This window comes from Nymphaea colorata, chromosome 3 (assembly GCF_008831285.2).
Source record: "Nymphaea colorata isolate Beijing-Zhang1983 chromosome 3, ASM883128v2, whole genome shotgun sequence".
In the NCBI taxonomy this organism is placed as follows: Eukaryota; Viridiplantae; Streptophyta; class Magnoliopsida; order Nymphaeales; family Nymphaeaceae; genus Nymphaea; species Nymphaea colorata.
The window spans coordinates 24700054-24717361 of record NC_045140.1 but is presented as its reverse complement, the minus strand read 5'-3'; the positions used below and the strand labels follow the sequence as shown (position 1 = coordinate 24717361).

General features: G+C 38.9%; 1 protein-coding gene across 1 annotated transcript; it reads right to left on the bottom strand.

Annotated features, from left to right (window-relative positions):
• Window positions 1-4524: 4524 nt before the first annotated feature.
• Window positions 4525-6177, bottom strand: LOC116251677 (S-adenosylmethionine decarboxylase proenzyme-like). The gene has a single exon (XM_031626070.2). It carries the CDS (start codon window positions 5991-5993, stop codon window positions 4806-4808), a length of 1188 nt encoding a protein of 395 aa, XP_031481930.1. The 5' UTR covers window positions 5994-6177; the 3' UTR covers window positions 4525-4805.
• Between the last annotated feature and the right edge of the window lie 11131 nt (window positions 6178-17308).

The following is a 17308-nucleotide window of genomic DNA, read 5'->3' as shown; positions in this document are numbered from 1 at the left end:
TCATAAATTAAGTTTTGCTTATCATACCATTTATCATCTTTGTTTTTTCCCCAAGTTGTTTTTGCCTTTATATTTTTAGTTCTTCAACTTTTTAATGTTTATTTGATCATTTAAATATTTTAAAATATCATCTTTAATCATTTCTATTCCCACATGATTGCGATCCCGATTCAATTTACCAATTCGCTAGACTTTTCGATCCATTCAACAACCGATTTTGATAAAATTAGTGCATAGTGTGTCGTGTAAGAATGCAAGTAGTTGGGGTTTGCATGAAAAGGAAAAGGTGCTTGAGTAATGGCTTGGTTTGGTGACTTAAGCAAGGTGAAACATGTCACAATCAGTTCTCACAAGACCTTCAACGTACTGGACTTATAGTCTTACAGCTAAGTTGGGGGCTCTCCTATGTTGGACATGGTTTATGAAGCATGATTAATTTATTTTGTAGCCACGGATTTAATATTTAAGAGAGAAAAGTTTGGAGAAATTTTAGTATTCTACGGTTTTTTAAGGAAAATAACCGCAGATAAAGTATTAACACATAACAAAACAAAGAAAACAATAATATTAGCGTTATTTTAACATATTAATGTATTTTATCTAGTTGATGAGAGACTGAAACCATCCTCAATCCTACAGTTTGCATTGCACTTCAAAAGAATAACTTTCACCGAGAGGCTATTATTTTTATAATATAAACAATTTCTTTTTAAAATAAATCTTAATATTAAAATTGCTTTTCCACATGTCAAAAACTTTAGATATTCACTTCTCACGTCCCATTATATTTGAAAAAGAAAAAAGTGAGCCGCAAAAACCTGCATCACCAGTCCTACTAACACTTATCTACGGACCCGAAACATTTACGGTGTCATATATTGGGCCTACCGCCTTTAGGAGAATAGATTAGCATAGAAAGATCGGAGCACTAATGATTTCTTCACTCAATTCTGCGTTTGAAAGAGCAAGTCATGATGCTGCCTTGGCTTCGACAATATGTACATGATTATGCATGCGTCCAAATTATTTCACGTAATATATGCATTAATTTCAGAAGGAATCTGACCTAAAGCTATTCAGAATCTTGAATAGAGGCGAATGCAAATGATGGCTGCCCGCTTTGATCATACGTGGGATTTAAGCAGGCCAGCTGCCATTTTAATTATATACGTCTCTCAAGCCTTCTATAACTCATGCTAGCTAGGGCTTGCTTGACATAATATATATATATATATACACACACACACGCACACTTGCATATTTATAATATGATTCTTTTAGGCTGACCAAAATACTTAACCATAGCTTCTTCTCCCTGTTCGAGTAGCTCTTATTGATGAAAAATGGTCACGAGACCACGGGGATACGGTTCTCCATATTATGCCAAGGGTGTGACATGAATGATTGCGGAGGAAAATATTTTATTCCGCAAACCTTTTTGTCACAACTTGCATTAAACCAATAGCTTAACAAAAAATAGTCACAAGAGCACCTAATAAGCTAGGTTTTGAGGAAATAAAAGAGAACAAAAAAAAATTGCATTATAAGAAGACAACTTTAAATTCTATGGTCCTAGGCATAGCATATCTAGTCAAACTAATTGCTTGTCTATGACTTGTCATCCTTTCGATTCCTATGGTTGATAAGCTTTGGGCATTGTAAGGTATTGAATGCAACATCAAATTAATGATACAGCATATATATATATATTTCAGCTTTAACATAGTCCTCGACCACGGTAAGGGGTGGCCATCGTCTCGGCAGCTAGGCTCGGTCGGTAGGTCCCAATCTCTAAATGGGCTTGTTCGAGACCGGCCAGGTCAGGCCCTATTCATCAATGGGCTTTGCACCTAAGCCCTGCATCGATCAGCCCTGGTCAGTGCCGGACTCATGGTCAGCCTAGTGTTAGGTCTCGGCTTTAGAACTAAAATGGATTAGATCTGGCACCCCGAATTCATGTGTGTATGTGTGTGCGCGTGCGTGCACGCACATGCCAGCATGTAACTTCACTGCCTATGATCGATGGCTGAAAAATGCATCCCAGCACAAGATGAGTAGGTTCATTTACTCACCATGTTTAAGCATTTTTATTACGAGGGTGATCGATCTCTGATCAGCAATATTCTTTAAGTGGTACGTAGTGTTATCGGGAACGAATGATCAAGATACTTTTGATCACATTAATTAGTTTGCTCATCTTGCATCGGGAACTTGGAACTTTGGCTTCTGCTGCTGACAATTAAGAGGGTGTTCAACACGGGGTTTTCCTTTGAGCTCGTTAGACGAAAAAAACACTCGACGTTGTTAATCTGCCTTGAACTTAGAATGTCATGAATCATGAAACGAGGAACTTGGATAAGGCATCGATAAATCACCAAGACACATTGCGTACGTATAATGAAAATCTAAAGAGATGAAATCTGATGGAGAATATCATTTACTGATGGTAAAGGAGGAAAATCAATCGAGGTATCAGAACTAAGTTCCAATCATGCATTTTGGTGTCTGAGCTCCCTTACAAGGTAGTAGTATCTTACGTCCTTTTTCTCCAACGTAGATGTAAAAGGTTGATATTCTTGTCCACATTTGAATGGGTCGAAGAAAGAAAGGTTGCTATGCTGACGAATAATGCCAAAAATCTGAACAAGTTCATACCTGAAAGCTGCAGCGAAAGATAAATCAAGAACGTAAAAAGTTTAGGCGGAAGCACCACAAGAAAACAAGATGCATGTGATGCTCCCAGCTAAAAAGAGGAAGAGTTTAGTCTGTAGACAAAAATTAAGCACTTTGTCGAAATCAAGTAATCAGAAAACGGGATGGTTGGCCTCGCTCAGTCGAATCTGTGACAGCTAAATATATTGGAACTCGTGTTACATCACCAAGATTGTTCGAACTTCTTCCTGGCGACAAGGCGCCGATGCTTCGAGGAAACATTGCCTCTACGAATTAGACGAGATTCCATCCATATAGATTATTAATTCTTACTGCTTGCTCTCAAGGATATAACGCCAAATCCATGGGAGTATTAAGAAAATGAAACATATAATAGGGTTCTATCGCCAGCTTTAACAACGAAAGTCCACCATGTGACCAGAGTGGTGCAGATCTTAAACTAAAGCGCGGGGAGCAAATAAGAGAGGCAGATAGAAACAGTCACCGGAGAAGCCACCGATTTCCGGCGTTTGATTAACAAAAGTGAAGAAGATCGGGAGATGCAGGTGGTGCCACTGGAGAATGGTTCGACTCTTCAATTTCCCCTGTTTGCATCGCTTATCTCCTTGGGGTCAGGGATTTTTTCCCCACCTTAACCGAGGCAAAAAGAAGGAAAGAAGAAATAGGAATTAAGATTTCGCCCAGGGACGTATAGGTCCCATTTCAAAAAGTGTTTTCCCAGAAAAATAGGAAAGCATATATACCAACTCTCATCCTCGCAATGCAACATTTCTTTTGCATTTACCTGCATCCAATTCGGTTCCAGATTCAGTTTTAGCTCATACATAATTCTGAATTTTTTATACAGCAAAATCTAAATTGAATCATTAATTTAAAGAACAAGTTTGAATTTAATTAAATACCTGATTTACAAGTTGTGAGTTTTTTTTCTTATTTTTTTTGGTTACATGCAAGTTGAAACTCTTTGGTACTAATGCATTGAGAAAGGGAGGAGCTTGACTCTGATCATCACAGTCTCTTCTGTACTTGAGGTGACTCACCTGTTATTGGTTTAGTCTGATTATTTATAGGGTGTGACCACTTGTTTTTGTTGAGCCATTGGGGATTCGAATGCAGCGGCCGGCGTGGTTTGACATAGAAAGAGACGTTTACATGCCCCCTATCTTCCAGCCTGTCGTGCAACTTGATCATAGAAAGTGACGGCAGCGGCTCTTCACACAAGAAGAGAGGCGGAGATAAGTTGCCCCTACTACCTAGAAAAAAACCCTTTCCTTTCGTTAGTATAGGGACAAGCAGCTCTGCCTCCCTTCTTTTAATCCTTGCTCGGACTCTTATGTAATCGTCGCAGTCTCCAATCCTCAGTTAAAAGATCGAAATGTAATCAAATCATCACAAGTCAGGCTCTTTTTTTTTTCTCTAATTTTATGGTACAGTCTTTGGTCCTTCTTAGCAACCAAGCACAAGAATAGCCTTGAGATCTATAAATCTGTTAGTACTATCATGCTAGCATAAGATTTGCCTCGAAACACCTTTCCTTTTTCTCTAACCCCGAAATCGTAAGACTATTTTGGAATCTGGTAGTGGAAAATTATATATCTAATTGTTGAGTGAGACTTATTTGACAAAGAACTTTTATTTGACGGGTACATAACTTAGCAAGAAAACAATATAATAGTGAAGATAGCCCTCCACAATGCGTGACATACATTGCTTCTTTGGACCAAATCAACCTCCATTTCAGCCGCTCATCGCAGAAGAAAAGAGCATTGACCAGTCCATGGTTTATTCGAGCTCAGCTCGTGTTCAACCACTAGAGACAGAGAGTCAACAATCAGAGAAGCAATAGCATCATAGAAGAAGACATCCGCGTTTCATATAACAAGAACATGACACGCAAAAAACTAAACTCATCGAACAACCACCGACTCAGAAGTACAAATAGACGACATACATAACACCGCTATTATTATCCTAATAACACGCAAGCACGAACTGCTTCAGCTACGAAGCCAAGGCTTATTCTTTCCCTTATTCTAATAACTAGAGAGTAGAGACGGACTCTAGACCAACAACACACGAGCAACAATAAAAGACAAAATGCAAACGTCGATTCTGCTATTTCACTTGTCTTACTAGGCCAGGCATGAAACTGCTACCCAGGTACCTTCTTCTACCACTTCTCCACTTTCCTCTGTTCCACAGTGCCCCATATTCTCACCAGACATAGGGATTTCATAGCCACCATCGACCTCCTCGCTCACAACATCAATCCATTTCTGAAGAATAGATTTTGGGCTGTTGCCCATTTCCTCATCTGCAGCGGAGAAGCTCTGGTATACCAGGCAACCTCCACCAACCAGTTCCTGCTCAACCACCCTCCCGCATGCATAACCTGTCAAACCATTCCTCTTTGACAGCTTTGAGATTGGGCTGTTGGAGCTGCAGTGCATGGCAATGGAGAATTCTGACGGCCCAAAGCAATCGAGCACACGCCCGATCATGGCCTCCAGCTCTGCTGTGTTCAGCGCCATGTTAGGGTCGATCACATCCACAAACTCGAAACTAGCATAGCTGAAGCCATCCTCTGGAGTGACGTGAATGGTGGATAGAGCGTTTCCGTTGATTGAATTCATGGAGTATCCGCAGGGCTCGAACTCAAAGTCGTTGATCTCAAAGTCAGGGAGGATGTTGGCGATGCCTGAGGCATCAGTCATGGTCTTTCCCGGGCTCTTGGTGTTTTTGTAGAACACGGATGCTCTTTCCGTGTCCAGGTTGGTCATGCACATTTCCATTGTCAATGGCATGACAGGAGCAGAATCAAGGGAAGACCAGTAGATGTGCCAATTCCGGGCAGGATTTCCACCATCGATCACGTAGGCCTCTCCCGGCTTGGAGAACAGCTGGCCGAAATGGCTGTCAAGCACTGCAACTTCCTCTGAGAAGCTCGAATGAGGAGAAGGCTGAGCTGCAGGGAAAATGAATGTTCCGCGGGAGTACTTGACAGAGATGGGTGAAAGAGATAGAGAACCAGCATGTCTTAAGATGATTGGGATGGCACGCAGGAGCTTGGTGGTCCCGCAGGTCTTGATGATGATCTTGTAAGGGTGGATGAAAAGGCTGGATTCGGAAAGGACGTAGGAATCCATCACACTGTTGGACAGGTTATCAACAATGGTGCATTCTGCTGCACTGAGGAATTCATCAATCTGAGGACGACAAAGGGCCCTGAGACCCTTCCCATCAGGATCCGCAAAGATGGAAGGCTTGCAGAAAACAATCTCAAGCCGCTTCTCATAACCTTCGAAGCCGATGGCAGCCATTTTTGGCAGGGGAGCAGGTTCTGAACGAGGAGGTATGTCCAGCGGGTGTTGCGGAGGACCAGGAAAGAAGGGGAGAAGGGAAAAAAAAGAGGGTATCCGTTCCGGCCAAGGAAGACAAGTTTCTTACTTTCAGCAAAGAAATGGAAGCTAAGAAAAGACCTAATCTATCGACGGAGGTTGCATTGGGGGATATCAGGATGGCTTCCTCACGCACTGCAAATGCAAAGAAGAAACAACCATGAGAAGAAATCAAGATAGAAACAGAGACAAGGACACGCTGCCACATCAAGCAGCAGAACATGAATTCCTGTCATGAATTGCAGAGGACGAAAAGAACATACGTTGGAGTAAGCAGCAGATCGGAACTTCTCGATGCCACCGTGAGGTCGGACGTCTTCAATGCTGTACCCAAGAGGAACTTCGTACATTAAGGAACTACTACTAGATTTCTTCTTAAGGCCACCTTTACGCTCCATTACAACATTCGCCTTCCTGAAATCAAGAACCAGAGGCAATTAACGGAAGCACTTTCGACACCAAAAGCTAACAAGATTCAGCAGGAGATGAACTAGACGAATAAAACGAATATTTAACAAGAGATGCTGAAGCGAGCTACTTGAATTGAAATACAAATAATAATAAAAAAAAAACTACTTTGTTCATTCAAATTTGACCTGTATGGGGTTCGATTTTTCCACCAAGACGAAAAACGTCTCAGGCAGAGACAGCCCAAACTAATCGTGATAAAAGAACCAACATAAGAACCAGACATGAACGATGAGCAAGAACCTTCTGATAAAGAAACCAACAGTCTGATTGGCGACGGTTCTCACTCGCAGCTTGACAAAAAAATGGGTAATGCGCAGGATCAATCCGCGTCCTATATAAACGGGAGAACAGAAAACCCCCAAGAGGAATATGCTAGAATAAGACATGCACGTCCATGAACGGCACGAACCAAGCCGAACCCAAAAACAATGACCCAGGTGAACACGACAAAGCCAAATGAGACCCACGCACCACCATCCTTCCAAGTTGATGGTAGGTTCTGCATCAACGGATACCGTTCATCTGGAGCCGAAAGAAGGATATCACCACACCCATCTCTTCCGCAGGGAGGCAGCAAAGAACGATAGGCGAGCAGCACAGCATGAAGGCAGTAAAGAGACGGAGGGACCTCCACTCACATAATAAACATGGCAGGACCTTCTTCAATCCCACACTACCCATGACAAACGAACAGGTATAGAAACAAAAGAAAGGCACGAGGAAGAAGATAGAAAAACCAAACAGAAACAGGCAAAAGTTCCATTTAACAAAAGGAAAACGCATCCCGGCCAGCTTCTTGGCAGAGAAGAAGAGGACACCGAATGAAAAAGCCAAAACCCGAAGAAGAAAAACAACAATCTCCGAATGATGAAACAGAACCACCACCATTGAAGAGCTAAAAGACAGAGAGAAAGAGAAAAACAACAATCTCCGAATGATAAAACAGAACCACCACCATTGAAGACAGAGAGAAAGAGAAACTCACAAACAATAGAAGAAGATGGTATCCCTTGTTGATGCCGAGCGATGGAGCCAACACCAGACTCTTCTGATCTTTTCTTGCTCTCGACGAACAGAACGGGGACACGAGATGACAGGGGAGGGGAAGTCCCGTCTATCTTCTCTTCTGTTGCACCAGAAGCGGAGGGGAGGCCAAGGAAACCGGAGAAAAGGAGGGGAGGAGAACCACGCGGCGCGGTTCGCGTCAAGTACGTTACGCGGATGTCGCTCGGTGAGACATCGAAGGCGCATGGGCCTCCCTTTTATAGATGCCTTCCCTGCTCCCTACGAACCCAGGGGCTCCACCGTCTTTCCCTCGAACTCTTTCCAAAATTATTTTCTAAAAATATTTATTCCAATTTTTAAATTAAAAAAAAAAATTTAAGCTAAAGATACGTCCACGAATGTGGGCCCCACGGCAGAAGCACAGAAGAAAACCCTAGTTTTTCGTGCAGCACGGCCAGTACGAGCAGCCAATTAATTTTTAAATTCGGTGCCCCTTTTTTCTCTAAATTTAAAAATACGGTCCTTTTTACAAAAGCAAAAAAAAAATTGAGACAACCCTAACATATTTGTCTTCTCTGCTGATATGTCGTTTAAATTTCAAATAATGTTACGTTTCCGGAAATTCCAGGTACCGTTTTTAAGTTTTTTACGTTTCTTTCCCTTTTTACCTCGAGGTAATCTTTCTCTCCGTGTATTATATATATATATATATATATATATATCCTCGTATTAGTTTATTGGAGAAGTAGAGGACAAGATTTGGAGCTCCGGGTGAGTTGGTGGAACATTTGTCCAGATAGGGAGGTGGGTTGGGTTGGCAGTTTTTGGCTTCATCAGCCCACGTCACCCCCACCAACCCCGATAAAACCTAGGCAACAGGTCCGTTCATATCCAGATCCAAACTTAATTAATTAGGCTTCAACCCCACCAACCCCGATAAACCTAGGCAACAGGTCCATTCATATCCAGATCCAGACTTAGATCCAAATTCAGTTAATTAGGCTTCAACTGGGTCAGGTTGCTGCTGGTAGTTTCAGCCGAACAAATGGAACAAATTTGATTAGATATTATTCCCATATTGAGAGAACTTCAAATTGCAATGCTGGGAATGAGATCCGATCCAGTTAACAGTAACCGGACCTGTTCAATTCAAGTTGATTCCCCTTTGCTCTTTCGATATAAAAAAAAAAAAAATACTGATGTCGACGAAAAGCCGAACATCCGAGTCAGAGCAGAATCGTACCAATATTTATTGATCCCAATCTGGATCTGCATGTGGTCCAAGTTCGGCGTAATTATTCGATCCATCGTCATCAACAGCGAAGAAAAAATAGAAATATCAGCGCCATTCCAGCACGGCGGTCTCATCCGGCCGCCCGGAAAGTATCCTTTCTTTTCTTTTCTTCCTATCATCGCGGCACGTGAAACCGTGCAGAGTTACCGGAAAACTGATTGCTTGTGAACTCTTGTGGATCCGACCAAGATCCAGTTGTTGGATCCATATTCTAATCTGAATCTCCCTGGAGTGGTATTATCAGCTTGTTCAATGAAATTATGTGAAGGTGTTCAAACTTGAGGTACAGCGAAGCTTCTCAAGGTGAAGTGAATAAAAATGTGGTCGGTGTGCAGATAGAGAGTGGAAAGCAAGTTAGGAGATGCATCGCACTACCACTTTCTGTGTCATCAAGATTAATTAGACCAAACTTTACAATATTATAATCTTGTTATTATATGGTTTTCTCTCACTAATAATGCATGCCGATCAAGAATATTTTGCCATATCTCGTAAAAAGTTTGGAAGAGAGCTTCTCAAAACGTCACATCGTGCAAGATGGCATCTCTCGAGGGTTTGGTTGGTCCAAGATGGAGGCGCTTCCACCGCATTGAGTGCATGCATGAGCCAGAAAAAGATACTGCTTCTATTTAATATCTATTGTTACTTGATCAGACTTTTCATTAATATGTTTGTTAAAGGTTTGTTACTATCTACGATCAATATATAAAAACAAAGCAAATTCATATAACAGTAATGCGTTAGTATGATTTTTTTACAAAATTGAAGCAGATTCATAAAATAGTAACTTACGAAACTGCTCCTTATTGCACTAGGAAGGTATTCGAGCTTTTTGAGCAACTCGAAAGCTTTACCTTTAATATTGAAGAAATATCAGTTTGGAATATAACCTAACTTTGCTCAAGTGGGATGCTTGGAGAGCCTTAGTTTGAGGGAATCAATGCTGTTCCAATTGGGCTGGCCAGCTACCAAGTACAAGGGCAAGTGTTCTTTGTGACTCTAGAAGAGATGCAAGGGCCAAGGAAAAACTCTTTAGCCACTTAATAGAAGAAAAAAAAAAAACCACATTCATTGTGAGAAGGAAGCAGATGGCATCCATTTCCTTACAACTTGTAGATCTTTCTTTAGAAGAAGGTTTGCTAAAGGTGGGCATAATATGAATACTATATTATTATTGGAAAAACATAATATGAATATGTCTAGTACTTGAAGGGTCAAGAAATAACATCACTATTCTTTTTAAAGCAAGAGCATCATATTTTTTTGGACAATATGTGTTTCAAGAATACATATAGTGTTCTTCTTATCAGATGCCCTTGGAAGGTACTGTTCATTTGGAAGGCGGAGTCCATGCAACATGGGTTTTAGATATTCTATCTCACTTTTGGTACAGGACCACATGTTTTAATATTTACATTGATCTTGGTCCCGTGTCAGGGGATGAGACAAAAAGGTAGGACATAGTATCGCTTGTTTTTTTGATAGGTTCCTAGGCATCAACGCCCACATGATTCACTTAGACTTTGTTTAAAAATACAAAATTTTCAGAATATGTTTTTGGTTTTATTAATAAAGTTCCATTTATGTACCTCCAAGTTAAAAAGATGAAAAGTTCAGTACCCAATTACCTTATGTATATAAACAAAAATGCTGATGGTTTTTCTAGTGACATCCCTATGAGATTCCTTTAAAATTTCCTTCACAATTAATAAAACATTTACTGGACGTAATCGAAGTTTTACTGCTGGTTTATATATACATATATATACTTATATTTATATATTATTCCATTTAAAGTGTCGAGGATTGGTTATTTAACATCAATGACGTTCACCTAATGAGAAGTACATTATGTTACATAATATATCGATATAAGCAAATGGGTTTTGGCATTTTTCGTCGTCTTGAAAGCGATCAGTTTAACATTTTACGTACTCATTTGGATGTTTTAGATGTGACCCATTTGCATCATTAGCGTACATATCATATGATTTTGACGGATCTTAACTTCAAGAATCTGTGTGCGCAGGCAAATTGTATCCATCCATAGTTTGATTAGCTTTACAAATTAGTGCATTATAGCTTTCTAATGACACATTGGCGCGCTGTTATTGGCCTTGTAACTTTTATAATTTGTTTTGTTGACGATGAATACACACACATATAATGACATAAATATAACCACTTGGGTTAGAAACAAAAGACCAGTACTCTTAAATTTGCATTAAAATGCGCTCTAAACAATGCGTGAACCTTCTAATGTGCTTATGAATACTGATTTAATATAAAATCATGCTTTAGATCAAGTTATTTTTGTAAAAAAAAAAAACCTTTTTCCACTATTAATTTTGATGTTATAAGATCAGTTTAATTTTTTTATTATTTAAAAAGCATTATTAAAGTAAAAAGTAGCTAAGTAAACATATGTTTGTCATCAAGATCATATCCATAAGGTTATACTGTCAAAAAAACATTATTATTAAAAAATTTCAATGGATCTGTTTTTGTTTCATATGCAAATGGTCTGGTATTTGCCAACTTTCCTTTCTCTCTCTCTCTCTCTCTCTCTCACTATATATATATATATATATATATAGCAACCTAATTTATAGGCAAGTACCCAACTACCCATTTGATACTCGGCCCATTGCCATCCTTACACACATTTACTATCATTTACAAAGCGTTTACATGTTTTATAAATGATACAGCTTTGCATAAATTCAACGTATATCATGACCTACCTACGTACATTACGTTCTAAATGGCATAATTATAACTTAAATTATCTTAACATATACAAATATTGACAACCTACAACGTATCAGATTTGAAGACGAAAAATTGTAAATATTATTCAATTGAATGCATGATGTTGAATGGACATATAAAAGTAGATTGCAAAAACACAACTTCTAGCCATGCCATGGTTTTTAGAGCGACGTCACTGTTTCTCTTTCTATCTCTCCATGTATAAATATGTGCGCGTGTATGGTGTAGAAGCCGCTTTTATTTGAGTAAAAAAAATTATAAAAATTACAAACAAAGTGAGCGTTAGGCCCGGTGCTGTAAAGATCGATTCGATGCCATGAGACAAACGTACCGGCTTGTATCACCTTATTTCAAGTTTTAAATTTTAAACAATAATTTAAATTAAGTACAAGTACATAACTCTTTCCTCCATCCCAGTAAGTCTGTCAAGATCTCACAATCAGCATCAGGAATATTCATGGCCACAAACATAGATTTATGCTAGTTAATATGCAACCCCGCCCTTCTTTTGTTCGATAATATAATTTTCATTTAATTAAAAGCGAAAATTTTAGTTTTAAAATCCCACAATTCCAGCCTCATTAAAGGCCCTACAATATAAAGTTTTTAACAAATTAAAAAAAGCATTCATTGGAGTGGGAGGCGAAGCATGCATGACCCTAGGAGGTGATGTGTTCGAGCTTTGTGCACGTGTTTCGGGCTCAAAAAAACGACTGAAATTCTCCTAAGACTGAAAATTTACTTTTATTTGTGAGGACAAAAATGAAAATCAGATTGTTTTTTTGTTTTTTAGATAGAATGCCTTTGACACGATCCCATACAGAACTATAACATTTTCTTACTGTCCCATGAACATGGGATGAGACAATGTGACAAATATAAGTATAGATTCAAGTAACAATGTATTATTATTATCAAACTGCCTCTTGAAAGTTAAAAAGTTTTATGTTGAGAGACGACCTGTCAGAAAAAGGTCTACCTTTAGCGACGTTTTATTTTTCTCAAATAGAAGTGCCATTAGCCCGACTCCCACTTGTGGCCAACTTGCTTTTCCTCTATAAATTTCCTCCTTTCCAGTTACTTCCTTGCATTCATGTCTTCTTTCCAATTCGCATATGACTCATCTTATTTATTTTGATTGTTAATAATATGGATGGAAGCCTCAAAGAGGATGTCGTCAGTTCGAATTCTGTGAGTGGTAGGTTGCACCAAGTTGGAAGTGCACCACTACCCTCCTGAAGCTGTCGCTCCCCCGTATCTGGCGGCAAAAGTTGGTGAGTTGCCCACTAATGGTTCTGTAATAATGGAACAACGAATGAGCTAATGGGTGCGTAAAGTATGTAGAAGACCGATTGAATGTTGTTATTTAGATGTAGGGCTGCGCAATATGTCGAGTAGCTCGATTCAACTCGAATTCACTTGTCAAAACTCGATTCGAGTTCGATTAGACAATGAACACTGAAATATAATGAAAGAATAGCTAAATAAGTGCAACTAAACGAGTGAACGAGTTAAAAAAACAAACACAAAAACAAAACAAACTTAACAAAAACTAGTTAAATGAGTTGACCTCGAGCTTGACACTGTATTGTTGAGCCAAGCTTGAGCCCGTTCCATAGAGCTTGATTTGAGTTGAAGCTCGAGCTTGAATTTTTTGAGTTGAGTCAAGCTTGACTCACTCGGCTCATGTGCAGCTCTATTTCGATGTGGGGACTCACGATGCCGTTAATTTCTTGAGATAAGGTTCAATTTTTTATTAGTTTTATCTGATCCTTCCATTTTCTGAGAAATCTTTTCATGGAGTGGAGCTGCTTCCAGCTGTGAGCGACTTCGTGCAAGTGGGTGGGGGCTTAGAAATCGAAGGTTTTTGTCCAAGAATCAGCAATGGCTTTCCCATCAAAGGACAGAGATAAGAAGCCATCAAAGGAAGAGATATGAGAGCTATGTTCTTGTCTCTGTCCTTAGGGATAACAATACGTCTTTCTTTTCCTCCTCATTTACAGAATTAACAATGGCAATCATTTAGGGCAGGTTTGGTGATGAAGCCTCACGAACTCCGTGTCTTTATCACGATGAATTCAGAGAAGGGAGAAGAGACAGAAAAGAGAATTTATTCCTCATGTACGCTTAGACTTTTTAGACATGATGACCCTACAAATCTCTCTCTTTCTCCCTCGTATATATATATATATATATATATATATGACGTGTGAGGGTTGGTGGAGATATGCTACTACTGGCTACTAAACAAACGCAAGGAGTTGTCGGAGCCGGGACCTTTTCCCAATAAATCTTCAGAAAATATGGAGGGACGGTCAAATTTAATGGCTTGCGGAGAGGAATCGTTTGATGGAGCAGCTCCATCTGTTTCACCAACCTACATCTCGAATCTATCTATCTTTTAAGTCAACAAAATCCATTTGTCTTATTGCCTCAGCATCGTAATCATGGTAACAGTGTGGGTAATGCTTCATGCATAAAACGGTTCTCGTTCGTCCTGCCTACCAGAGCAGCCTTATTAATACCAAACACTTAATTCCGGTGTTTTTTCAGTAAATTTTATCTTTAGCTGTTGGTATGACAGGACCATTAGATGTACTACTAGACGTAGCTTTGCAATAGCTAATGAGTAATTGATAAGAAAATTTACATAGTTTCAGTTGAGTAACTAAACTTATAGCTAGATGTGTGAATTATGATTGGAGGGGGGAGAGAGAAGTATTACTACTATCAGCAACAACAGTGTTTTTTCACTTGGGGTTGGGGTCCGTAAGGAGCATATATTAGTTGGGTTAATTGGATTCCTATCAGTTTAGCCATGGCATCCTCAATAATGTTGAACTCTTATCCCTAAAGGGGTTTGCGCATCGAATGGGGCGGAAGCTGGTAGATGGTCAGTAGTTGTTTTGAATTTTTAGGGTGTCAACCTCTTGTATTGCAAAAAAGAAGGTACCAATATGCAAGTTGAAGCATCGCCTAAAAAGCAGACTTGATATTTAGAGAGACGAGAGAAACAAAAGGAGCTTTGGGCCACTTGTTAGGTAGTAGGATGAATACTCCTCCTATTAGAGGGGTTAATCCAAGTTGAAGATCACCCAAAAGAAGACTTGATAATAGGGAGATGAGAGAAACAAAAGGAGCTTAGGGCTACTTGTTATGTAACAACATGCCCACTCCCGAGCTTGAGCCCCTGGTTTGACGAATCCCAACCCGCTCCCTAGCAATTTCAATTCCAATCTTAAAAAGATTAGGAACCAAGACAATCATCACATTAATGGCCTCCCTTTATAAGCTATTGAAGATCACTCACAATATTTAATACGTGACTAAACTTCTGGGATGTTACAATTATATAAAGAAAAAGACGGGTCGGGATCCATCTAACTTTAACTTCCTTCAACTTGAAGGACAAGTTCCCAAAATTAGTTATGATAGGCAAGAGGTTATTAAGTTGGGAACCAGGTTTTGGATGGGCGTGAGATGTATGGCAGCTGATTGCAAGATGAAATTGTAGTCTCATGGATGTCAAATCAGACCCATCATCCTTCACTGAAGATTCATGAATTTGACGAACGATGATAATTAAGATCTTAAATTTGTAATTCTTAAATGTACAGAAATAAATAAATTTTGGATTTAAGGTGGACGTTTGTTAAATCAGAACCTCAAATTTAAAATCCGACTAATCAAGCACACCGTGAAAAACCAATTACGAGTCTACGAAATCTAAAAGGTTTACAAAAAAAGCCAGAAAAGAAAACATAAATCGGCTCCCTTGATTTAATGAGAAGCAAATAATTGGACGAATATGTATCCTTTATTAACCCGCAGAGGCCATACGCAATAAGAATGATAAAACTGTTAGATGTATGATGAGCCCACAAAGTTTATATTTTGACAACCAAAAAAGAAAATCGTGTGTTTTTTGAATACTAGGATTTCTTAACTATGAGAATGGATAATTGGGAAAGTCTAGAGTTTATATATATATATACACACACACCTACCTTTTTATATGTCAGGCTTTGATGATAATCATCTACCTTGGAAATGATCAGATGGTGGATATTAAAGTACAAATCTAGATGACAAATTGTTTTTTAAGAGTCTAAAAATACCCCTAAAAAGATTAGAAATTACATTTAAACAAATTCACTTGTTTTTCTCTTTACTTTTTTCCTTTCATCCTTTGAAATGTAATTTGAACTCTTAAAAAACAACTTGTCTCATATATTTGCAACTGAATCCCCACCATTTAATGTCTTTGAATCCAAACCTACCAAGTCTATTTTATAAAGGTTAGATAGCCACCTGTTTTATTATTATACACATATTTATTTATTTATATTTTTATGAGAGAAAGAAAGAGAAGGTAAGAGGGAGGGAGGATTTGATGAAGAAAGAAACATAAATCCCTAAATATCCATGTTCATCTATTAACTATAATTTTACGAATAGGCCTCTTACTTCAAATTTACCTGAAATAGGACTTCAATTTTGCTAACTGCTGAAACCCAACCCCAAACCAAAACAAAGGTGCATCATTGTCACTAATGCCTTTACCGTGCCTCATATTTTAATAAGGTTAGAAATTAATAATAAATATAGGTGAGCATTTGGAAAATCAGGAATATGGGCCCCTTTTTTTAAGTTATAGAAAAAAGTGACCGTTAAATGAAAAATCTTCATTTTTTTTTTTTTTGTAGAAAATCTATGACCCCACGAATTTGGAAATGGTATGAAGTTGCCCTTGTTTGAATTGCCCAGCAATACGTACCACATACTTAGTCGTGTGCACTGATGTGGATAAGCCAATCTCATTGTTTGATGACTTAGTAAGTTGAAACTAGTGATGCCTTGATCTCTACTGCAGTTTGGTTTTATTCAAAGCTTTCGCCTGACGACAATATGTCTCTGTCAAAGCACAGCAAAATCTCATCTCATTGGAAAACAACAAAAGTAGACTCTTTTCCTTTGATAATATTTTTAGTGTATGGTTTATGAGTTACTAAATATAAGATTGTCAAGAAACAATGGACGCGGTCAAGAGTAGTGGCAAAATATTAATCCGCATGTGTGCCTGTTCATTTCAAAATTGAATTTCACGTATGAACGCATTAATTCACACCAAATGACTGAAAGTTGATGCATGAAACTATCATACTCCAAGTTCAGAGTTATTAACAGTTAAAGAAATTGGTAAGTTTGAAAAGAGGGCGGGGTTGCATAAATCTATGTTTGTGGCCATGAATATTCCTGATGCTGATTGTGAGATCTTGACAGACTTACTGGGATGGAGGAAAGAGTTATGTACTTGGGTTCACCCCTGTTCGCAGGAAAATTGAAGGCTACATGCTGTGAACACCTCAAAGAGAAAGCTAAGTTTTTATCTCTTGCAAAAGCTAAATATATCCTCGGCTCCGAGAGGTGATGATTAATATTAGAGTACTGAGCATTGTGGAAGATGTACTCACTTGGGCAGTGGAAGATGTGAAGTCCTTTAAGAGGAAGTTTGGGGATGGCAACAATATGTTACTGTTTCATGTATCTACCTCAAAAAGAGGGGCAGATTCTTGAAACACTTTTTAAGGTGAAATGCCCAATGAATCTAACCAATTTTGCGGGTTAGATACATGGAACCATCCCCAAACAGCCTCTTAAGGAACTTCACATCTTCATCCCGTGCCTAACACTT

Coding starts and splice junctions, on each gene's coding strand:
- LOC116251677 (XM_031626070.2), bottom strand. CDS start 5,993: ATGGCTGCCATCGGCTTCGAAGGTTATGAGAAGCGGCTTGAGATTGTT.